The sequence below is a fragment of the Spironucleus salmonicida genome, chromosome 1 (genome assembly GCF_000497125.1).
Source record: "Spironucleus salmonicida strain ATCC 50377 chromosome 1, whole genome shotgun sequence".
In the NCBI taxonomy this organism is placed as follows: domain Eukaryota; phylum Fornicata; order Diplomonadida; family Hexamitidae; genus Spironucleus; species Spironucleus salmonicida.
The window spans coordinates 1,515,043-1,537,393 of record NC_090596.1 but is presented as its reverse complement, the minus strand read 5'-3'; the positions used below and the strand labels follow the sequence as shown (position 1 = coordinate 1,537,393).

Sequence of the window (22,351 nt, the reverse complement as noted above, 5' to 3'; positions counted from 1 at the left end):
AATGTAGTAAATCATTTAAAGAAGCCTATGCCTCTTTGTACATTCTCTCTCGCCTTATCATCTGTTAATAATATTTACTATGATGCATCGCTCTTAAAAACATGACCAATGATAGTGCCATCGTATAAATCAGCTATTTCTGTAGCTGTGTTCCACCCTTTTACAGCAAAAAGTAATCCTCCTGAAGTTGTGGCATCAGTGACTAAATCAGTAAAAAAAGGAACATCATCAAGCTTAAAATTATTGTTAGCAACATAAATCTTATTGTTTTCGTTAGTTAGAACTATTTTTTGGTACAAATCATAAATTTGCTATACTCCTTTAAGGACTGGAATGCTTTTAGTATAAATTTCTGCACTCAAGCCATCTTATATTAACATTTCCGATAAATGGCCTGCTAGACCAAAACCTGTAATGTCAGTTAAAGCAACAACTTGATCAGGTAACTCTTATTTAATAATATTGAGTGTCTCCATATTCCAAACCAATTCATCATATATTTCTTTATAATTTTAGCGGTTTTAGATTAAGCCTCTTTTCATTGCGGTTGTCAGCATACCAACACCTAATTTTTTCGTCATCACTAGGTAAATATCGTTTTGACATACTTTTTCTTCTATTCTGTTAAGTTTAATCTTTTCGATTCTGTTTTAAATACCATTAACGCACAGTCCAAAGAACGGCTCAATACTCTCTATTGTATGTCCTCCGCTAATTACTATTCCAGCTTCTTGACACTTATCAACAGCCCCCTAAATAACTTAAATCATAGAGTCTTCGCTCATTCTGTTGCTTGGGAAACCAGCTATAGCGATTGCAAAAATAGGCTTCGAATTCATAGCATAAACATCTGATAGGGCATTTGCAGCAGAAATTTTACCAAATAAATATGCGTCATCAATAACTGGCGAAAAGAAATCCGTAGTAGAAACTAAAAGCTAATTATCAAGCTAATAAACGCATGCATCATCAGCAGTTGCTTATGAGACCAAAATATTTGGATCTTTTCCAAAATTTATCGACTGGAGAACTCTGCTCAACGCCTATGGCCGTAATTTGCATGCACATCCTAATCCAGAGGTCAAATTTAATAAATTTTAGGTCTTAGAAATAACGGGACAGGATTCAGTTAAAGCTACACTATTTTACACTGTGTCTGGGTATTTTTCAATTTACAATTCCACATTTTAAAGAACAATTTCCTCAGATTTAACTGAATTTTCAGGCTGTAAGCTAGAGGTCAACGCTGATAACTCGTCTAATCGCATCATATTTCCACTTTAATAATACTTAACAACCTAAATAATCTTCTAAATGCCAATTTCAGCCTCTTCCAAACTGACGAACTCGCCTACACTAATTCTGATCGTCCCCATAGCATATTATTAGTCCAACCCGATGCTTTTTAGGGTCTACGATATATCAATTCGATCGCTATGGCATGCAGCACCAGCACTAATACAAACGCTGTCAGCCAGGCTCGAAATGATGGAATTAGCTGGGCAGTTCCTAAAAGAGACGGAAAGTGTATTTGAAATGCAAATCTGCTCATTTTACGAAAAGTGGGATGCAAATTTCCCGTTTTCTAGCAAAATACCCGCGGCCCCGTTCACCGCAAAGTCCAGATTCGATGCCTGCAGCACGTCGTACATTTTCTGTACCTTGCGGCAACTACTCTGCACTCTCACCTGTAAATCGCGCCCCGCAACTTCGCACGCCTTGGCCATTCCTACAATCGCCAGCAGGTTTTCGGTCCCCGGCCTGCACGAGCGCTCCTGTGGCGCCCCGTAGGCGATTTTTGGGGGCCGCTAGCGGCTAAGCAGGCAACCGATGCCGCGTGGACCGTAGAATTTGTGTGGTGCAATCGTCATCAAATCGCAACAGAAGGCGACAGCGGTCTTCCCCACCGCCTGGGATGCATCCACGTGAAAGAGGATGCTGGTGCCGTGCGCTTCGTTGTAGGATTTGATCGTGTAGTACATTTCTTGTGTGTCGGTGAGCGTTCCGATTTCGTTCTGGGCAAGCATTGTCGTCACCAAGAAGGTTTGAGGTGAAAGCAGCGACTCTAGCTGGGCGACATCCGGCTCGCCTGTCTTGAGGCAGTTTAGAATTTTGTGTTTCACAGAATATGCCCTTTTAGCGTAAATAATTGGTTCCTCGATGGATGGGTGCTCGCACGGGCCCGAAATGATTTCTCTACCTTCATTTAATTGTGATAGTCCAATGATGACCATATTATTCGATTCTGTGCCTCCAGACGTAAAATATACGAAATCTTTGCTAATATTAAACAAATCTGCAACGTGCTTTCTGCTTTCTTCTAGCTTCTCCTTCGCTTAAAACCCATATATATGTGCGGATGATGGATTTCCAAAACAAAATGTTTTCCCATCTTAAATTTACAGCAGTTTAGACATTTCATCGCAAACTTCTTAACACATAGGGGTAGTTCCGTTGTGATCCAGATAAATTGGCATTAAAATAGATCTTATTTTATCAAAATATTATATATTATATTTATTAAAATCAATTTGAAATTTCATAAATCGTATATTCAACAACAAATACTAAATTTTAATAAAAATAAACTAATTATAAAATCACGAAATGTCAAATCTAAGTTTAAATATTATTATAGTGATTAAGGAACTTTGTGGCTTATCACTTTTATGCTATGAAAAATATTATTTTAAGATTTCATATAATGCCTCCCTAAATTAAGATATAAAACTAAATTATACCTGGTATATATCATTTAAATATAAAATTAAAGATAATGTAGTAATATAAGTGATTTGAATGTTCATATAATATAATTGGAATAATATAATAGGTAATCATTAAAATTATTTTACTAGTATAGTTATACTCGAATAAACCATTTTACGATGCCATAAAATTCTACTAAGATAAACTTGGAATGCTATTTGCCTTTTTAAATGAATAATATAATCATGTTTATCATTTTTCATTTGTGTGTTGATTCGATTATTTAGAAATAAACTTTTTCTTAATTTTTTTAATGGATTGTATGGTAATATGATCTACAACGAGTATTGACTGAATTTTAATCCTATAACTATTTTAATTCAAAAATAAAAAACTGTAAGTATATTAATACGCTAAAATGATTAATTAATAAAATAATTAATGTAACCTTCTAGTCTTTATATTAAAAGTAAAATACATGCTCCTATCAATAAGGATTGATAAAAATAATAGTGCTATACGCATTGTACTTTATATATTTATAATTTAATTTTCTAGATTTGGTTAAAAATAAAAATACTTATTTTGCAAGAGATATTATATGTTTTTAGTAAAGATCGATTAAATTATTGTTTTAATAGATAAATTGATATTAAATATTCCTCTATCAAAGTTGAACTAATTAAAATTATAAAACATTAAAAATAAATTAAATATATATCTAATATTATATTATATAAGTATCAATTTAATTGAATTTACCAAAATAAATTCCTTTTCTTATCAAATGTCAGTTGATGAACTTAAACAATAAGGTAACGCTGCAGTTAAAATTGGAGATTATGCTACTGCCATATAATGCTACTCTAAAGCTATCGATATTGAACCAGAAAACCACATCTTATATAGTAATAGATCTAATATTTATTATTAAGCTAAAAATTTTGAAAAAGCTTTAGAAGATGGAAAATAATGCGTTTAAATTAAGCCAGCTTTTGGAAAGGGCTATGTAAGAATCGCAGATTCATTAAATGCTATGGGTAAAAGCGATGAGGCATTATAGGCACTAACAGACGGTGCTACCAATGATCCCAATGAGCCTTTGATTGCTCAAAGAAGGGAAGCTTTTATTGGTGATATGTAAAATCAAATGCAGTATTAATTATTAGGGCGTACTGAAGATGAACTCAGAATGAAAATTGCTGGAAATCCCAAGGTTTCATAAATGGTAATATAAGATCCAACTTTATTTGTGCGTTTAAATACAGCAAGATAGAGTCCTAACTTTATGATGGCTGCTTAATCAGATAAAGTATTAATGAATGTTATTCTTGAAATGATGGGAATGGGGGCTATGATGCAATAATAAGAATAAAAATCTTGTCCAAATAATAATTAATGCGGAGATTCATGCTGTTAAAATACAGGAGGATCTTGTTGCTCTGAAAAATAGGCTTAGCCTAAAGTAGAAACACCTAAAGTGGAGGCAAAACCTATGAAATCTACTGAGGAAATAAAAGCCGATGAGTTTAAAAATCAAGGAAATGTATATTTCAAGGAAGCTAAATATGAAGAAGCAATCACATGTTATGAAAAAGCATTTGAAGAATTTAAAAATATTACATTCTTAAACAATATTGCTACCGCCTTACTTAAGCAAGGTAAATTTTAGGAGTCCTTAGCTAAGGCTGAGGAGGCATATCAGTTCGGTAGAGAGAATTCTGGATCTTCTAGCTTTTAAGAAATGGCAAAATCTCTATCAAAATAGGGTTCTGCTCTTTATAAGCTTAACAGATATGAAGATGCCATCCGTGTTTTGAAAGATTCTATGATTGAGTTCAGAGATAAAACTACTTTGGCTTTATTAAATAAAGTTGAGGATGAATTTTCAGCTTTTAAGAAAAAATCTATTTATAGTCCAGAAGAAGCAGTTAATATGAAAAATGCAGGTAATGAATTATTTAAAGCTAATAAATTCATTGAAGCTGCTGAAAAGTTTACCGAAGGTATTGCACACCTTCCTTACGACTTAATGGATGCAGATTCAAAGGTTATATTTATTTAGTTGCACAACAATAGATCACTTGCATTATTTAAAGCGGGGTAAATCCATCCTTCGTATGCAGATTGTGAGAAAGTGTTAAAAGAAGATCCTAACCATCTGAAAGCTCTTCTCCGTAAAGCATAAATCGAGCGTTTACGTAAGTAGTATTATTTATCTGTTGAGACATATTAGTAGGTAATTTAGTTAGATTCATAAAATGCTGAGGCGATGGATGGATTCTAGAAAACTAGCATGAAAATCCATGAAATGTAATCTGGCTAATTGTCTGAATAAGAAATGTAAGAAATTGCCAATATTGCGATGGCTGATCCAGATATGCAGAATTTAGCATAAGACCCAGGTATGTCTTAAATGATTCAAGTAATCTAGTAAAATCCCCAGTAGGCCTAACATTTCTTAAGCGACCCTGCAGTAAGCAAGAAATTACAGAGACTTATAAATGCTGGAGTTCTTAGAACTGGTCCACCCCCCAGAAAATGATATTTATTTTTTATCCTATATTAGCAAAATCATAAATATTTTTCATTCGTAAAAACTGGATTCTTTTACCGTTTATCTTCCAACTTTTTAAATCTCTTTTTTAAGTGATTCTTATTTCTGTGTTAATTTTTTCTAATTGTTAAAACTTTTAAAACATTGTTATGATTCTCTCTTTTTAATTTAAGCATTTTATAAATCTTTTAATGTTGTAGGACAACTATGAACTTATTTTTTCTTTGCTTATATTTCTAAGGTATGTTATTACTATAGTGTTTATGAGTAATTTCGTAACAACGTCCTATGCGCTTCGTACCTTTACTACACACTAAATTACTCTAACTCTACAACTAATTATAATATTTTATCATTAATTTGATCTAAGAATGGCTCTAAAGACGTAATTACATTAGTGTTACTGTAACTAAGAAGATGCATAGTAGCTGCTTATTCAAGTAAGATAATTTCTAAAATTTAGTCATCTAACCAAACCTATTTTATAGGTTATCCCACCATATCTTAATTTTTTAATATCTATGCCACTTTTATGTCTTAAAGTTACTGATTTGTTAGTTATGTAATGTCAATAGATTAAATAGTTTTAAATATACTTTATAGCTCTAACGCAAGAGCAGATCCTTGTTATTCTAATTATATCTTTAGTTTAAGCAGCCTATTAACTAAAGATTAGTTATCAGGCTAATTTTGCTTTTTCATATCCTATTTATAAATGTTAATTCGTTATTAGCATTCTAATAAATTCGAACTCAAAACATCAAATACTAATTGAATTTCTCCTTATTTTTTAATTAAATATCTTTATTTCTTACTGGAGCTAGCACTTAATACTGAAATTAACTTATCATATAAGTCTTTTGGTACTAATTATTCAAAATAATACACCCAAAGTGGCAATTAGTTTTTCTATAGTAATAAAGGAATTCTATATTAATCTGGTAAATTAGTACCAATAGCTTCATAAAACGCTGCACCAAAAACTGAAAAATCTGTACCAAGAGATTCAAACTGTTTAACAACTTTAAGATGAGAAAAATTCTTTGCAGGTAACAATTTTACCCACACATTTTGTTCGAAAAACTCCTTAATCACACCATTTTTAGTAGTAGTGGTATCTTTTTCCTGAAAAAATTTTTTATTTACCATAAGTGCGGTCATTGTCTCTATAAATCTTTTGGATTTGACATTTATTTCCAAATTGAGAATTTCAAAATACATTTCGCTGTATACTTTGGCTAGAGATTATTAAAGCTAGAAAATTAGTATTTTATAAGGGTTAAAATTTAAATTTTCATCTTTCATTTCATCAAATAACGTTGTTATATAATTAATTGATTCGTCAGAAGGATCAATTTTGGAAAGGTTTTCATCCAATTAGTTTAAGCTTCTTTCCACTACATCGAGTTCTAATGTCCTATAGGCCATATTATGATTCATTTGATTAATGAGATTTTCTTTTTAGTCTGTAATGTATCTTAATTTACTACAAGATTGCAGTACTTCTTAAAATTCATCGAAATCTAAAAGTTTAATCTATAAATCAACCAATCCTGTTAGTTCTTCTACATCTTTGATTAGTTTTTGAAGTTATGTCGGTGTGTCCAAAGTATACAATGGTAATAACGGCTATGGAATAATAATTGAACTTTGCTTAGGGTAATGAACTGGTTTTGATATATTTGGTGGTCTCGATAGTACTGATGGAGGGCGTTTATGACTTAGGTTTGAGTTAGGCCGAAAGGTTTTCATTATGTTTTGGAGTATAAATTTTTAATATATATTATTGATATATATTTTATTTAAGTAATGTAAACATATTTAAATCAAGTTCAAGATAAGTTAATAAAGTAGGATCTGGATTAATAATAATAAATACTAGCCTCCAATGAATTTTTTTTCAGCTAGTTAGAGTTGTCATCAATGACAATTGAGAAAAATCACAAGATTTTGTAGATGTAATAAAAATTAGAAATTATCCGTATTTAAATTGAAAAGACACACATACTATAGTAAAATTCTATATTTAATTCAAATGAGGTTTATGCGCTATAATCGAAATTAGATTAAGACAAGGATGTATACGAGTAGTGTAAGATTTTAGAATCTAAATTAAATCAGAATTTTAATGAAATAGAAGTTCTTAATAAGGTTATAAAGAATGAGCACACTAGAAACGATGAGGTACAAAGTGTTATTGATGCAAATAAATAACATCAAAAGTGATAAGGTCGTCATTATTATATGCTAATAATTAATAATTAAATTCCGCAAAATGGATCTTTCCTTTACAGTTTAATCTCTTTATGCTACTAGAGCTCAGAGAGGTGATTATATTCCTACACCTTCTTTGAAAATTATACCATCATTGTATGAACTTTCTTTAACATCGCTTATGCCTGAGTTCATAAAGTCGAATTGTTAAAATTTGAATGCTCCTGATAAAATAATAGCAGATCTAGTTTAAAGATTACCTGAAGATGTCTTATTATCTTAAGTATACACACTAAATATAGATGCATTTTGGAAATTAAGACTCACCCATCATTTTGGTATTAAAATAGTACCATAAGAGCCAGAAATGGCACGGTTAAGTTATCTTCGTAATGTTATCGAAACTTTAGCATCTGGTCAATAATATAATGGATTTCCAATAAATGACGAAAATCCTCTCTTAAACGCAAGTTAATTGTTTGGGTTTGAAGTAACCTCTTTATTACTAAGATTATAACCAGATTAGTTCAATTACAGCGAAATTCTGATTAATTTTCCAAATTTAGAGCATTTGACACTCATTTTTGATGATTTTATTTTGGATCCAAACCAAATCCTCGAAATGAACACTAACCATCCACTCCATTATAATACAAGTACAGATGAAACATACAGAGGCTAGAATTACCTAAGAACTAAAACACTAGGTGAAATTGGTAAATCTGTAGCAGTTAAGGATTTTAATCTCGAGTTTTTGCTCTCCAAAGAGCTTTAAGCCTCAGATTCGCTATCAGCTTACATTTAAAACCGTAAATAATAATTTGTATAAGATAAATCAGCATTTCCATTCCATAATATGCCAGATATGGTAGAAATGAATCAAGTAGCCTTCTAAAATGATAATTATCGTGCATTCCCAGATCCAATTTTTCACTCCTCAGTCAAAAACTCAAAAATCGGAAATCAAGATATTGCCCAAATTGCAACTTGCTTTAAGTCACTTAATAAGCTTAAAACGCTCAAAATTTATAAATCATAACTAAACAGTTAGCAAAGTGATATTCTCTGCTAGGGCCTCAGACAGTTTAATTTGGACAATTCGGCTAATCAAATTTGCGCGTTGAGTCTCCCATTCAACCAAATTAGCGACTCAGGGGTTAATTTCATTGCTAAATTAAGCCTTTAGGCTGCCGGATTAAAGAGACCTGAAATTTACGAACTCGATCTCAGAGGCAATATGTTGACGGCAGCTGGAGCTAGCTATTTAGGTCTAGCGCTGGGAAGCCAGGATTGTATGCTAGAGGTGCTAAAACTCTCTGGCAATGGAATTAAAAGTGAAGGCTTTATATTGCTGGCAAATGGAATTTTAAAGCAGGTAGTTAAATTTGGTATGAAGAGGCTTAGGGTACTTGAGATATCAGGATGTGGGATAGTTTTCGATGAGAATTTGCTTGGAGTTTTAGTCAAATTATTCGAAGAAAGTGGTTTGGAATGTATTGAAATATTTGGAAATGAGTTTTCTGAAGGTATTTATGAGCAAATTGTAGTTTTGTAGGGATCTTGCTAGATTAAAATTGATTGGAAAAAAGAAGAGGAAAAAAAGGAGTGAAAAGGAAATTAAACCTAAGCATAAAAATATAATAATTTAAGAACAGCTTTTCTGATTCAAAAATGCCGCTTTAACAGTGTATCTTAAATTAGTATAGGCAATCGCATGAGCGTTTATTTGTGAATAAGCCCGTTGACTTTACTAGAATAAAGGCAGTAGGTTTTGATATGGATTATACTATCATTAATTATACTGAAGCATATGAAGAGTTATAGTATTCTCTTACTGTGAAAAACTTAATAACTAAATTTAATTATCCTAGTAGAATATAAGAAATTATTTATGATAAACTTTTTGGTGTTAAAGGACTATTTTTAGATACCTAATTAGGAAACATACTAAAAGTAGATTAATTTGGTTATGTTTAAAAGGTACTTCATGGAAAAACTAAGCTCAATCCATAATAATTTAAATAAATCTACCAGGATGGAACTATACCTGTATATGAGTTAGAGAATTCATCTAGATTTTATTTATAATCTACTGCTTTTGCAGCACCTTTGATTACTCTATATGCTGAACTAATAGAATATTTCGAAAACTTGTAATCTATATCCGATCCTCTTAATAATTCAATTAAGGTTAAGTTATCTTATAATAATACATAAAATATTCCTAAGAATTAATTGTGTTATTAAAATTTATTTGAAGATATTAATCAGGCGATGGGAATGATCCATGGTCCTAAAGATGCTCTTAAATAGCTTACACAGATTTCACCTTCACTTTATGTTATAAAAGACGACTAGATGAAATCTATGCTAAGAAATATGAGAAAATCTGGGAAAATTGTATTCTTGGCGACTAATTCAGGTTACGAATATACTCATACATTGCTTACTTATGCGATTGGTTAAGATTATAAAGAATATTTTGATTATTTAATTGTCGATGCAAATAAACCAGATTTTTTCACTAAAAATATTCCATTCAGAGAAGTAGATGATTAAGGTGTCAAATTATTAAAATAGGTTACATAGCTAAAGAAAAATAAAATATATGCTATGGGTAATATGAATTAGTTTTGTTTATAATTAGGTTATAGAAAAAAAGATATATTGTATGTAGGTGATCACATCATTGGTGACGTTAATGTTTCAAGAAACGAATAATCACGTACTCTTTTCATATGTCCAGAAATTTTATAAGAAATTAAAATAATGCAAGAAAATAAAGGATTATATGAATAGTTAGGTGAGCTAGAAAAATAAAGAGCTTAAATATAGGCAGAGTGTTGTAAAGATCATAAAATTGTTGAAAGACCAACATCATTAATTGATGTGTAAAATATAATTGAATAACTAAATATTAAGATTGATGAAAAGTATAATAAATATTTTGGTTCAGCATTTACTACTTCTTGGGGATTCACTTGGTTAGCAAGCATAATGAAAGATGCATCGGATATGTATACATGGAATTGTGTCAATCTAATTCACTATCCTCCATATTATCGTTTTACTGTTACTATGGGAAGATAGCTTCCACATCAGGACTTATTTGATAAAGAGATAGTTAAAGAATGTGTTAATAATTAAATCTCTGGTATAGTATCTAATGTTAGCTACGATTAAATTATACTTCCAGATACATAATCAGCTAATTCTGATTTTTGCTTCTGACTGTACATTTTGTTCTTTTGTATTTTAATTTTAAATATTGATTAAATAATATTTTTTGTATAAATAAAAATAATACAGTAGAATATGCATAATGTATACCAATAACGTTGTTATTTTATAAATTAAAAATGGGTCATTGTATATCGAAGGACCAAACTTACATAGGAAACTTAGTATCAATGTAAGAGTCTTCCCCGCATTTCATTAGATATACAATATAGCGAATGGACTCTAATATAATACAGATTGAAGAAGTATCAAATATTTCGGAATTATCCGATACTCCGATTTAAAGTTAATCTTTCATCACACCACGCAATTTTTCAAGTGAAATTTCGAAAACAAATCCAGATAGTTTCAAAGTTATTAATGGTAATAATAATCTTACACGGCGAAGCACCTCAGGATATCTATTTGACCAGTTAACTATATCAAATGAATATAAGTGATCACGTATTACTAATTACTGATGAATCATTAGCTTATTTCTAAGCCACTGTTATTTAAAAACTCTGAAATTGATAAATATAGTTATGGTGTTTACATTTCTATCTTTTGGGAAGGCTTATGACTGAAAGATATAATATCCTTTTTACATATTATATTTGACTAGTTCTTGGCTAAAGGGGTGTAAATATTTGAATCCTATTCCCGAATTAAAGAACATCCAAAATCACAATCATATACAGCTTGCAATTACTTATCACATAACTCATTACTTTCTCCAAAAAATTAGGAAGCTATCTCTATAGGCTCTCCACAGTAAGATGCCTTGTTTTTTTCTAAACAATTTCCCATGAATATTTTCTTCAATGAAATAAGTATTACTATATATTATTAAATGTAGATATATACGATTAAAATACAATTTATAACAATATAATAATAATAGTTTATTTTCACTTCAAAGTAATTTATGACTGATCCTTTAGACCGCTATTAAAGACAAGCTTAGCTTGGCGAAGGTACGTACGGTGTTGTCTACAAAGCTATTGATAAGGAAACAAATCAAACTGTTGCTTTGAAGAGAATTCGTTTGGATTCCTAAGACGAAGGAATCCCAGCTACTGCTATTCGTGAAATTGCGATTTTAAAAGAACTTAAGCACCCAAATGTTGTAGATTTACTATCAGTAGTTCATACTGATTCGAAATTGACATTAGTATTCGAGTATGTAACATTGGATCTTAAAAAGTTTATGGATAAAAAAGGTCGTTTAACACCTATTTAAATCAAATCATTAATGGGTTAATTACTGTAAGGTTTAGCATATGTGCACAATAGAAGAGTACTGCATCGTGATCTCAAACCACAAAATTTACTTGTCAGCGATTCCGATGAACCAATAATGAAAATAGCGGATTTCGGATTAGCTAGGGGAGCTGGAATCCCAGTCAGAGCATATACACACGAAGTTGTAACTTTATGGTATAGGTGCCCAGCTGTGCTATTAGGAAGCAAAAAGTACGGTGCTGGAATAGATATTTGGTCTGCTGGATGCATCTTTTATGAAATGGCGACTGGCAAGCCATTATTTCCAGCTAAAAACGAGAAAGAAGAAATACTTAAAATCTTCAAAACTTTTGGTACCCCAAATGAAAAAACGTGGAAGGGTTGTAAAGAGTTACCTCAATGGTCAGATGATTTCCCAGTATTCCCAGGTATTGGTATAGATGCGCTTTTGCCTGATATGAATGAGTATGGTAGAGATCTGTTTGCTAAAATGATTGCCATGGATCCTGACCAGAGAATATCAGCTAGAGATGCGTTAAAACACCCTTACTTCACAAAGTGATACGAATGAATTTTTGTATATTATATAATATAAGAAGTATCGTAATATAAATTTACTAATGAATTTAGATGAAATTAAGCAATATTACCTTAACCTTGAGCCAGTAAAGCCGTTAGAGATCTAGTCAACATCTATAAAGGCCACTATAACTAAAATTAACGATTAAATGATTTCAAATTATGTAACTTTAACTATATCATTACTGTACATCAGAGTTCAATAAAATGCTACTACTATTAATACAATTAAGAGAGATAATATAGAAAATATTGTGAAAGATGGTGCTTTGCTAAAGATTAAATTAGATAATGGTTCATTAATTTAATTTCTAAGTCCTAACTGTGATTAGTTATATGAACTGCTGAAGTGAATTATACCTCTCATTCAGGTGTCTGCGGTCGGCCCTCTTTTATAAACAGAAATGGCTTTGCAAAAATTCCAGAATCGCTAGGCCGTGCACCACGCACTCTCATTGGTTCCTCAACTGTTTCTACTGTTTAATATGTATCGCTAACAACCTCATTATTAGAATCAAGCTTTGATTCCTAAATCACGCTGTTCCTGTTGTTAATTTCATTACAATAGTCAATTTTAGATATGTCTGACAGCCGGTCTGATAAGTATGGTTAATCTTCAGAGAAAGGCTGTTGCACGAAATTTATTGGTGGAATAAAACCTATCTACTATGGTTGAATTACCTCCTATGGAGCAGAAGCTTGAGATAAATTTGAGATCAAATTTAGCTTCAGAGGAGGTAAAATAAGTGTGGATTAAACATTTTCGTTTTGCTGAAACGACTCAGAGGAACCAGTTGATACGAATTCGGTCAGCTGTGTCTATCTATTGATATTTTAAGCAATTGCATCATTTTTGGAACAACAAGTATTTTCTATTCCCATTTTTATAAAACTATATATTGTAATATATTCATAAAGTTATTAGTTCATTCGTCGACCTACGAGACATACGCTAGTTTATCGGAAATAGTCTGCTCGCAGAGCTATACACCACTAGCGCTAGCGAGGCCCCTACTGACAGTCTCACGTTTCCTATTATAAATTGTGGGCAAAACCACCGTTTTCACGCTGCAGGAAACGCTGAAAACACCAGTCTCATCAAATAGCGATAGCAGGTTGAATCTGGCGTGTACGAGAGGGATATACTTCCAGGGTCTCGAGGCTGCCACGCAGACGATCTATTTTTGGTCAAAAAGTGTGTCAGGTAGGTACGTTTGAAGTGTGCCGTAGCCATTCGTTGAAGTTCCTTCTGGGAAAATTAGTGTTCTCTTTGTCAGCTTAGGAGCTTTGAGTGTTTTTTCTGTTGATTACTAAAGAATCAAGTTCTCTAAAAACATAATCCTGCAGAACGCTATTGAGAGCGATGTGAGTGTGCCGTAGTTTCCTGGAGTCAGATTCGTGGCAGTTAGGAACTTTTCAGGAACAAGGACCTGGTAAACGTGAAATTTTGAGGCATAAATGAGGACATCAAACGGAGAGGTGAGTCTTCCCGCTATAAGTGCAGTTTTATCAATTTTTGTGTTAAACCTTTTGGTGCCTTGGAGTATCTTAACTCTATGGTGGTAGCCATTGATAAGCAGGATAAGCTTTGGGAATATCCTGTTGCATATAAAATTAATAAGAGGAATATAAGAGAGAATTACCCAAATAAATGCCAAAATTGCTATAATAGTCATTCTGGTAACCGCTAGCATCCAGTAAAACGTATATAAGTAACTTTGGTATATTATTTTTTCAAATGTTCCTAATGAAGTATAAACTGCTAAAGGTTGGTTGAATAATAGCTTACCAGTAAGCTTATCTGCGAAAAGGGTATACTTTTCCATTAGAGGAATAAAGTAGACTTGTCATATAATAGATAATAATTTTAAAAATTAAAATGTTCACTAGTTCGGCATTATCTTAAAAGTCATAGAGTTTTAAAAATATGGCTACGAATGATCTATATATATTTAAATCTGATATTAACGAGTTGCCACTGTATACTAGAAATTAATGTGGCATAAGAATGTAATGTAAGATTAACAACATAAAAGAAAGTTCGACACACAAGAAGTAGTTGATCAAAAATCTGAAAAGTTACCATTCGGAAACAGAACAGCTATAATTAGTACTAAAAGAATGCATAAATATTATGGAAGATGAATTAAAAATTTAAAAACTTCTATAAGAATGATATTAAACGAAATTTATATATTATATTTTATTATATAGTCATTTATATCGATTGATCTTTCCTTTTATAAGAGAAATGATGAAACCATAAAACTATTTTACTTTGCTACAATAACTTTAACATAGAAATCTAAGGAGATAGTTTTAAGCATAGTTATAACCACTATAAAACTTACCAGACATATAAGATCTATTAATGATTGCAGTAGCTTTATTTCCTGATGCTTTTGATAAAAAAGAAGGGGTTAAAAACATAGTGTACGTTCTAGGTAAGCTGTATAGGTAAACTTCTAAAGAAATTTCAAATTCTATTACTCTTTCTATGCCTTCAACTGCAGAATTTTTAGAAAATATTTCAGAACCTAGTTCGGATAATACATCTGGAGACGATGTAAATGTTTCTTAAAAAACTCCTATGAAGTAAAAATCAACACCAAAATAATAAATAAAATAAAACACTCCAAAAACAGTAACGCAAAAAAATCTTAGATAATCTAAAGTTGAAAATGTGAATTATGTTTAGCAGGTATTTGACGAAATTGGTCCAGGTTTCAGAACCTAAGGCTTTGGCCAATAATTTACAGATCCTTGCTTACATTAAATTCTAAATTCGTACTGCCCAACAAGTATCCTACCCCCAGATCAAGTAGTTAATGTTTAGTTGCTTGATAATTAACTAATTGTGGGAGATTAACACCAAATTGGTTCTCCTCTATTTGTTATAGATGCAGTAGTTTCACCACTAACAACTGTTTTTTCAGCAGTGTATTATATGTACTAATAAAGAAAATTACCATCAGAGTAAATTGAGTTTTTATAAACCTTTTTAGCTAAAATATTTTATATTTAATTTTAAACTGGTTAATAGATATTACTCGACTGCAATGCTTTTGAATCTAAGTCATAGTTTATTACTTTTTCTGAAAATTATAACTCGGAAATCAGGTTGGTTTAAATTCAAGGTATTCCAACTTTTATAATACAAACTGTTAAAATTTTATAGCCTGGAGATGTTGTTTCAATCTCATTTGAAAGTTCTTGGGTAAGATAGGATTCTATTTTAGTAGATAATAATTTGTAGTCATACCGTATTTAAAATTTGAGATATGATTTAAAATGCTAGAATATGTAATTTTAAATTGGAATATTAACAATTCAAGATGGAAAATATTATTAATATGCATTTAATGCTGCTTAAAATTCAAATCTTAGGGAATTATTAAAAAAATATTGTTAAGTTAAACAATTAGATTGGGACGAAATCTCGAAGAAGAATATTTTCGAAAATAAAGAATTAATGGAACTAGTTGATTAACGATTCTTTTATTAAGGTAAAATTGATGAAACATTAGTTGTTAGACTTTGTGACATTCTGGGTTATTGGTGAGTTTATTTATTATGTATATAATTATTAGTTATACGAATGAGTTTGTTTGAGATCTAATGTGGTTCATAGTTCCATGATAAGTATAATTATAATTTAGTATAGCCTCATACTTATTGGTAGGAACGAAAGGTTGTATTTATGGATTAAAAAGATATTCATTATACGCAAGTGGAGAAAATGATTAAATGTCGTTGTAAAAGAAAAATCCTCAGCTAAAATAGAAATGAGTTTATTTTATGCTGCCATTCAGCCGTAAATGATGTAAAAACTCATAAAGGCTAATTCAGAATCATATTTTATAAAAATATCTGGGATTACAAATCAATTTACAGTAAGGATTTAAACTATTTTGATCAACTAATGTAATAAATTACAGTAACAAGCTTCACAGAACTTACTATTGTTGATATATATGTAGAACTGGATTTATCATAATTTGATAGTCGCCTTGAAAATCAGATATTTGTTCATTAACATTAGATTTCGGTATTATCTGATAAAGTTAAAGAATTATTCGAAGATTTAAGATTATAATTTAAAAGCCGTAATGTAACTATGTTTCTTGAAAATTAAGAAATATTTGAAGACATTGGTGTTACTTTTCAACTATTACCGATAGATAACCACATAATCCCAAAAAATTTACAATTTAAAGTAAAGCTATTTAATGAAAAAAACAATATTGCACTTCAAACACTCATATCTAATAAATTTAATATTATATTTAAAAATTAAGGTGTATATTTCTAAAATCTAATCTTAAATTATTACAATGAAAATGATATCAAATCAATAATTTCAATTTTATGGGCAGAATTAGAAAAACATACAACTGTTTATGCCGTCGAATTATAACATCTACAAATATTAAATCCTGTTTATAATGAACTGGTAAACGATATAAATTTTCTAAAAAGCTCATTCTTTAATACAATATATTTCAGCATCAAAGATCCAAAGGCTGGTGTTTTTTTAAATAATATTAATCTCAACGGATTGGTCCCAAAAATACATATCTAGCTAGTGGATATTGTAGATAAGTGATTGTACTAACTTTTACTATTATTTACGAATCTTTAAATGCTATTTCTATTTGCAGTTAACAGCGACGTAATACCAGGAATTTGTATTATTATAGAATCATATCAAGATGTCGAACAGAATAAATCTCTCGTATTTTTTGAATTTCTGAGCAATAATTTTTAAGATCAAATCGATCAAGATTCACAACAGTAATTACTTTTATTCGGTTATATAACTCCTGATATAAGTCTAATAAGAAAATATAACTTAGTTTAATATAGTGAATTTTAATGCCTCAGATGGACGCAAAACTAAAATTTTATATATGATATACCATAAATAATGATAATGAATGATATTTGAAACCTCACTCAGAAACTACTAAGCTGCAATTGGCTAATAAGCAACTCGAATTCGTCAATAAATTCTCCAGTTTTAATACTTTAGAGATCTTATATGAGTTCTTTCACGATTTTAGAAACTTCTACCTCTATTTGTCTTACCTAGCCAATTTGTTGCTATTTCATTTTGCTGAGTTTATCTGATATTAGTTACCCGCTGATCAAATATAGCTTATTCATAAACATTTTAAGGCTTCCATTTAGGGTAATTTCGGTAATTGATGCAGTAAATTCAGTAATAAAACCGATATATGAACCTATTTAATTTTATGGCCTCTCAAAATTAACAGAGATTCGCTCTGATAGCATCCCGAACATGCTCTGCATGAATCCAGCCAAGAATCTAACCAAATTTTAAATTTTGAACAGGCATAATTTTACTCGCGATTATTTTTCCACCTTATTCAACGATAGCTCAAGTATCCGTGTCAATACTACTAAATCAAAGCAATCTTTTAACTCCAACATTTGTTTTTGTAAAAATACATAATTAAGCGGTTCAATAGCGTTAAAACTAATCGAAAATGTCGAATTATTAGGAAGAATAAAAGGATTCAGTTGGCTCAGCAATTCTTGATTAAAACAGTTCTATAAGTTCGAGCTTTATATACAATGATCCAGTTAATTGATTGCAGAAAGTCGGTAAACTTAATTAACCTAATTACTTGCATTTTGCATCATTGTCTGTGCAAATATTGTAATAAAATCTGACTAGAATCCCAAAAAAACCTTAATGATTAAATCAAGAGAATCGCTAATTTGATATTTCTTTTAGAGCTAATTGTTCACAGTTTAGTTAACAAATATTTCAGTTTCGTTAAAATTTATATCCTGGAATGTTACAGAATTGTTCTTGATTTGAGATTAAATATCGAACCAATTTTCATTGTTTAGTAAATCAAAATCGATAATTTTACATATTTTACGAAGAAAATATACACTTTTGCCAATATTAAGTACTTTATCATAAGATTATCCAGCTACATTAACAAGTTTAAACTAATCGTTCCAGAGATCCATTTTTTTTGAATTTTTAGATATTTCTTCGATAAAAAAATCACCATGAATATCCTAACAGTCGCCAAATTGGATCCATTATAATAAGAACATGAGCATTGGCTTTTCCATTTCAATTTTAACTGCTTCAAGAAGTTTTTCTCCATTCCCACTTGTTTAAACTAGCTCTAATACTTTTAAATAATCTATACAGCCTCTAAGTTAGCTAGAAGTTATTAACTCACCTGCCCAACAAAGTGAAGCCAACGATATTCGAAGATTTTCTCTAACAACCATAAGAACTTATTCTATTGTATCCATTGTTGAAATATAACGTAATTATTGCTAAAATTCTGTGTTTAAATATTCAACACAAAATGCTGAAAATGCTTACTTTGGTTTTGATCTAGATAGTTTTAGGGAGTTCACTAATTATTATAATCTGAGTTTTAGCCCTGATACTGTTCCAATTTCAACTAAGAATGCTGATATTGAAGGGGTAAAGTCTGTGATTATTGTATAGAGTCCTGTAACTGTGTCTATTTCTAGTTTGATTTTATCTGTAGAAATTCCATTTAGTGCATAAACAATATCTGGAATAAGAATTTTAGTTGGACTTTGCATAACAATAGTTCGATTGTGTTTTATTTCAATATCTATTTCAGGCTTTTTAATCTGAACATAAGCTTAGTGTTTTTAAAAGTCAACTTTAAGTTGATCATTTTTCTCAATACGAGAGAGCACAGATAGGAAAGCATTTCTATTTTTCATAGTGTGCTAAGAAATTGATAATAATAATTACTAAACTTTTCTTAAATCTTCAGGTTTTGCTTATGAAATTAGTAAATTGGTTATATCTGTTTCGCGTAAACTGATTGATCTTAGGTTAGAATTAATATAAATGATAAATCTATCGAAATTATCCATTGTGTTGATGTTAAATGCGTTTAAAAATGTCTTCAATATTTCCTCCATTTAATAAAATTCGTGTAATAAATATAATAAATATAGTATAATATTATTAAATAAATTTATATTTATATTATTTTAATTATATAATAATTTTAATTTCTTAGTTTATTGTCCAATTTTATTGATAAGAAAGAATCCAGATTCATAAGGTGCTTGGATATATAGCTAAAAAGTTAAGTTTAAGCTATTATTAATAGTATATATTAATATATGAATATTATTTGAATTAGTTATCTATTGAAAATAATTAAATTTGAATAGCATAAAGTAATATTTACTATTAGATAGTTATAATATATTCATAAAAGAAGTAATTCTTTTACTATGATATTTCATAATAAAATTGTCCCAGACATTTATGCTTTACTAAATAAAAAGATTGCATAATATCGTACTTATTTGTTAATGTTTTAGAAATAATTAATATTAGCTTCTACATATATGTCGACAAATTTTGATATTCTAATTGCTTACTATTGTTTTATCTTTATAAAAATAAAAATAACAGTAATATAATTTAAAATCAAATTTAATAAATATACCTAATTAAGTTGTGAGATATACTTACTGTAGAGTTTTAAATGCCGTATTAAAGAAGTAGTTAGATCTAAATTTAATAATAAATAAGCAGATTAAACACAATTTATATTAGATAAAATATTAAATCACTTATTTTCATCCCACTTATTGCCTATGTTTTGCTAATGTCTTTACTCTTGTATTATCTATTCTTATTATTAAGTTTAATATCATATCGTCAATAACGTTTATTTATCTTTCAATCCATTTAATTTTCCCTATAAGATCTCTACTTATAGAAAGTTAATTTACTATGTTTTACTTAAAATCATCTAATTTTATTGTTTCATATACCTATTTGCTTTTTACATTATTAGATTTAATAATAGTACTTTTAAATGGTTTATAAATATTTTTAGCTTTGAAAGTAACTACAGGGATAGTAAATTATTTATGTAGCTATACACTAAAACTTTTATTGCTCTTAATAAGTTCAAATTCATCTGATATCTCTAAATTTTATGAGAAACAGATCGATGTCATTTTAAGAATTAATTATTTATAGCTAATAGTATTGTTTATTATTATTTATCATAAATTATTTTTATTATCATATTATATAAATTTATATATAATTTAATTTTATAACAATGACCTTATAATAAAATAAATTAAATGACATAAATATTAAGTTAGATCTAATGGCTACTAAGTTAAATTCAATACACATTATCAATTATTATGACAAGCTGCAGTCTATATAAAGGTAGATTGATTTTTTGCAAGAGCAATAAAATTTGTCCAACTAAGTTTATAACCCTAGTTATTTTCCTTATCTTTTAATATTATTTTTCTTATTAATAATAATAAGAATGTGAGTTTTGATTGCCTAATAAATATATATCTATTAATACCCAGACAAATCACTTTTCTGTAGTCATTCTAAGCTCATCTAGCAGAGATTAAAATGTTCTTTCTTGCTAAATGTTATTTTCAAGTTGCATTTCTTCAAATGGCATATCATCAATATCTAATATATTTAAATTTATTTAAGCAGATGGTTAGTTCGTGTAAAATGCTATAGCATCATCATTAATTATAGATTACAGTAATAATTATTGTGCATCCTCAACGTTATCAACATTTAAGATTTTATATAGGCATTCTACAAAAAAATCAACTCTAGACATTTAGTAAAATAAAATGTTATGAAAAACTTATTATATAATATTAAATAAATAACAAAATAAAGATACCATATAATTATAAAATATATATTAATATTGTTAAATTAAAAATGAAACGAATTATCACCTATGTAAGACTTCTAGAAATTTTATAAAGAAGATTAATTAATGATTTCTCTATCGCAGAAAGTATTTAACCGTAGTTGGTAAATGTTATTAAATCCATTAGTATAGAATTACAAGTTTTATAACTTTCGTCGGAATCGCTTGTTTAACAGCTTGCATCTATGAATCTTTAAAGTTAACTCAGAAATGCAATAATTTTTATACAATAGAAATTATCAACATAGTCAATTTTATAAAAAAATGTCCTAGTTTTTAAACTTAGAGAATTATTAGATTTACTTAAAAAAGGATCAGTGGGAGTTTTTGATATTTAGTAGTTTGTTTTTGAGGTTAAAGAATGTGCATTAGGTGTAATGGGAAATACATGGTATGGTATAGCCGCAATAGAAAAATTAGATGAATAAATACTCTTTGCAGCTATTTAGGATTTAAGTTAGTGACAGATTTATTTTTCAGTCTAAATCAAGATCACAGTCGTCTATAAATATAAAGTCGCCAGTTTCTTTCTATTTAACGTTCTCAGCTTGTAAAAACTTATCAAATTTACTCCAAAAAGCAATGTCTACATTCCAAATTTCATTACTAATTACAATATCTTTAATTAATGAATAAGCTTTTTCTTTCCAATCGTTCTATTTAACTTCGAAATTCAATGGATCTACAAAATTTGGTTCAGAAAGAAGCTGTGGAAGTGCATATTCTAATACATAAACAAGTGATTCTGCATGCCACTTCTCTCCAATTACATCTGCACAAACAGAACCTGAATAGAAGTCTACATTTGGATGCCATATCCGTCTAGGCTCAAGCCCTACCGAAGGAGATTTTTCAGGAAAATTAGGAGGAATTGTGATATAAACCTTTAGCGGAGCTGAGTTGAAAGGGTATATATTGGGTGATTAGAAATATGTTAGGACTTAGGTGTCAGAGAGGAAAGATACAGGTCGGGTTTTAGCTAGCTTAATTAAGTGGTTCATTTTACTTTTAGATATTGTTATTTATATATTAATATATAATATATAAAACAAAATTTATTTGATTA

At 29.6% G+C, this 22,351-nt stretch overlaps 19 protein-coding genes across 19 annotated transcripts; 11 read left to right on the top strand and 8 right to left on the bottom strand. All coding sequences in view use genetic code 6, as the record gives it.

Annotated features, from left to right (window-relative positions):
• Window positions 1–11: 11 nt before the first annotated feature.
• SS50377_21069 (Cysteine desulfurase / Selenide, water dikinase) lies at window positions 12–2,477 on the bottom strand (the record flags this gene model as incomplete). The annotated part of the gene is made up of 1 exon (XM_067905006.1): window positions 12–2,477. The coding sequence occupies one exon, from the start codon at window positions 2,475–2,477 to the stop codon at window positions 12–14; it is 2,466 nt and encodes an 821-aa protein (XP_067768488.1).
• Window positions 2,478–3,496: 1,019 nt separating this feature from the next.
• On the top strand, window positions 3,497–5,254 carry SS50377_21068 (Stress-induced protein sti1; the record flags this gene model as incomplete). The annotated part of the gene is made up of 1 exon (XM_067905005.1): window positions 3,497–5,254. The coding sequence occupies one exon, from the start codon at window positions 3,497–3,499 to the stop codon at window positions 5,252–5,254; it is 1,758 nt and encodes a 585-aa protein (XP_067768487.1).
• Window positions 5,255–5,296: 42 nt separating this feature from the next.
• On the bottom strand, window positions 5,297–7,018 carry SS50377_21067 (uncharacterized protein; the record flags this gene model as incomplete). Its single annotated transcript, XM_067905004.1, has 1 exon — window positions 5,297–7,018. One exon carries the CDS (start codon window positions 7,016–7,018, stop codon window positions 5,297–5,299), a length of 1,722 nt encoding a protein of 573 aa, XP_067768486.1.
• Window positions 7,019–7,075: 57 nt separating this feature from the next.
• SS50377_21066 (uncharacterized protein) lies at window positions 7,076–7,492 on the top strand (the record flags this gene model as incomplete). The annotated part of the gene is made up of 1 exon (XM_067905003.1): window positions 7,076–7,492. The coding sequence occupies one exon, from the start codon at window positions 7,076–7,078 to the stop codon at window positions 7,490–7,492; it is 417 nt and encodes a 138-aa protein (XP_067768485.1).
• A 49-nt stretch (window positions 7,493–7,541) lies between these two features.
• SS50377_21065 (uncharacterized protein) lies at window positions 7,542–9,089 on the top strand (the record flags this gene model as incomplete). Its single annotated transcript, XM_067905002.1, has 1 exon — window positions 7,542–9,089. One exon carries the CDS (start codon window positions 7,542–7,544, stop codon window positions 9,087–9,089), a length of 1,548 nt encoding a protein of 515 aa, XP_067768484.1.
• A 62-nt stretch (window positions 9,090–9,151) lies between these two features.
• Window positions 9,152–10,711, top strand: SS50377_21064 (5'-nucleotidase; the record flags this gene model as incomplete). Its single annotated transcript, XM_067905001.1, has 1 exon — window positions 9,152–10,711. One exon carries the CDS (start codon window positions 9,152–9,154, stop codon window positions 10,709–10,711), a length of 1,560 nt encoding a protein of 519 aa, XP_067768483.1.
• A 474-nt stretch (window positions 10,712–11,185) lies between these two features.
• On the bottom strand, window positions 11,186–11,509 carry SS50377_21063 (uncharacterized protein; the record flags this gene model as incomplete). The annotated part of the gene is made up of 1 exon (XM_067905000.1): window positions 11,186–11,509. One exon carries the CDS (start codon window positions 11,507–11,509, stop codon window positions 11,186–11,188), a length of 324 nt encoding a protein of 107 aa, XP_067768482.1.
• A 43-nt stretch (window positions 11,510–11,552) lies between these two features.
• On the top strand, window positions 11,553–12,506 carry SS50377_21062 (Kinase, CMGC CDK; the record flags this gene model as incomplete). Its single annotated transcript, XM_067904999.1, has 1 exon — window positions 11,553–12,506. The coding sequence occupies one exon, from the start codon at window positions 11,553–11,555 to the stop codon at window positions 12,504–12,506; it is 954 nt and encodes a 317-aa protein (XP_067768481.1).
• Window positions 12,507–12,564: 58 nt separating this feature from the next.
• Window positions 12,565–12,876, top strand: SS50377_21061 (uncharacterized protein; the record flags this gene model as incomplete). The annotated part of the gene is made up of 1 exon (XM_067904998.1): window positions 12,565–12,876. The coding sequence occupies one exon, from the start codon at window positions 12,565–12,567 to the stop codon at window positions 12,874–12,876; it is 312 nt and encodes a 103-aa protein (XP_067768480.1).
• Window positions 12,877–12,886: 10 nt separating this feature from the next.
• On the bottom strand, window positions 12,887–13,405 carry SS50377_21060 (uncharacterized protein; the record flags this gene model as incomplete). The annotated part of the gene is made up of 1 exon (XM_067904997.1): window positions 12,887–13,405. The coding sequence occupies one exon, from the start codon at window positions 13,403–13,405 to the stop codon at window positions 12,887–12,889; it is 519 nt and encodes a 172-aa protein (XP_067768479.1).
• A 44-nt stretch (window positions 13,406–13,449) lies between these two features.
• Window positions 13,450–14,349, bottom strand: SS50377_21059 (uncharacterized protein; the record flags this gene model as incomplete). Its single annotated transcript, XM_067904996.1, has 1 exon — window positions 13,450–14,349. One exon carries the CDS (start codon window positions 14,347–14,349, stop codon window positions 13,450–13,452), a length of 900 nt encoding a protein of 299 aa, XP_067768478.1.
• A 53-nt stretch (window positions 14,350–14,402) lies between these two features.
• On the top strand, window positions 14,403–14,699 carry SS50377_21058 (uncharacterized protein; the record flags this gene model as incomplete). Its single annotated transcript, XM_067904995.1, has 1 exon — window positions 14,403–14,699. One exon carries the CDS (start codon window positions 14,403–14,405, stop codon window positions 14,697–14,699), a length of 297 nt encoding a protein of 98 aa, XP_067768477.1.
• Window positions 14,700–14,774: 75 nt separating this feature from the next.
• On the top strand, window positions 14,775–16,085 carry SS50377_21057 (uncharacterized protein; the record flags this gene model as incomplete). Its single annotated transcript, XM_067904994.1, has 1 exon — window positions 14,775–16,085. One exon carries the CDS (start codon window positions 14,775–14,777, stop codon window positions 16,083–16,085), a length of 1,311 nt encoding a protein of 436 aa, XP_067768476.1.
• Window positions 16,086–16,121: 36 nt separating this feature from the next.
• Window positions 16,122–17,129, top strand: SS50377_21056 (uncharacterized protein; the record flags this gene model as incomplete). Its single annotated transcript, XM_067904993.1, has 1 exon — window positions 16,122–17,129. One exon carries the CDS (start codon window positions 16,122–16,124, stop codon window positions 17,127–17,129), a length of 1,008 nt encoding a protein of 335 aa, XP_067768475.1.
• Window positions 17,130–17,479: 350 nt separating this feature from the next.
• SS50377_21055 (Spindle pole body component) lies at window positions 17,480–19,480 on the bottom strand (the record flags this gene model as incomplete). The annotated part of the gene is made up of 1 exon (XM_067904992.1): window positions 17,480–19,480. The coding sequence occupies one exon, from the start codon at window positions 19,478–19,480 to the stop codon at window positions 17,480–17,482; it is 2,001 nt and encodes a 666-aa protein (XP_067768474.1).
• A 355-nt stretch (window positions 19,481–19,835) lies between these two features.
• SS50377_21054 (Transmembrane domain-containing protein) lies at window positions 19,836–20,675 on the top strand (the record flags this gene model as incomplete). Its single annotated transcript, XM_067904991.1, has 1 exon — window positions 19,836–20,675. One exon carries the CDS (start codon window positions 19,836–19,838, stop codon window positions 20,673–20,675), a length of 840 nt encoding a protein of 279 aa, XP_067768473.1.
• Window positions 20,676–20,919: 244 nt separating this feature from the next.
• SS50377_21053 (uncharacterized protein) lies at window positions 20,920–21,186 on the bottom strand (the record flags this gene model as incomplete). The annotated part of the gene is made up of 1 exon (XM_067904990.1): window positions 20,920–21,186. The coding sequence occupies one exon, from the start codon at window positions 21,184–21,186 to the stop codon at window positions 20,920–20,922; it is 267 nt and encodes an 88-aa protein (XP_067768472.1).
• A 107-nt stretch (window positions 21,187–21,293) lies between these two features.
• Window positions 21,294–21,749, top strand: SS50377_21052 (uncharacterized protein; the record flags this gene model as incomplete). Its single annotated transcript, XM_067904989.1, has 1 exon — window positions 21,294–21,749. The coding sequence occupies one exon, from the start codon at window positions 21,294–21,296 to the stop codon at window positions 21,747–21,749; it is 456 nt and encodes a 151-aa protein (XP_067768471.1).
• Window positions 21,750–21,761: 12 nt separating this feature from the next.
• Window positions 21,762–22,286, bottom strand: SS50377_21051 (Ubiquitin-conjugating enzyme E2; the record flags this gene model as incomplete). The annotated part of the gene is made up of 1 exon (XM_067904988.1): window positions 21,762–22,286. One exon carries the CDS (start codon window positions 22,284–22,286, stop codon window positions 21,762–21,764), a length of 525 nt encoding a protein of 174 aa, XP_067768470.1.
• Between the last annotated feature and the right edge of the window lie 65 nt (window positions 22,287–22,351).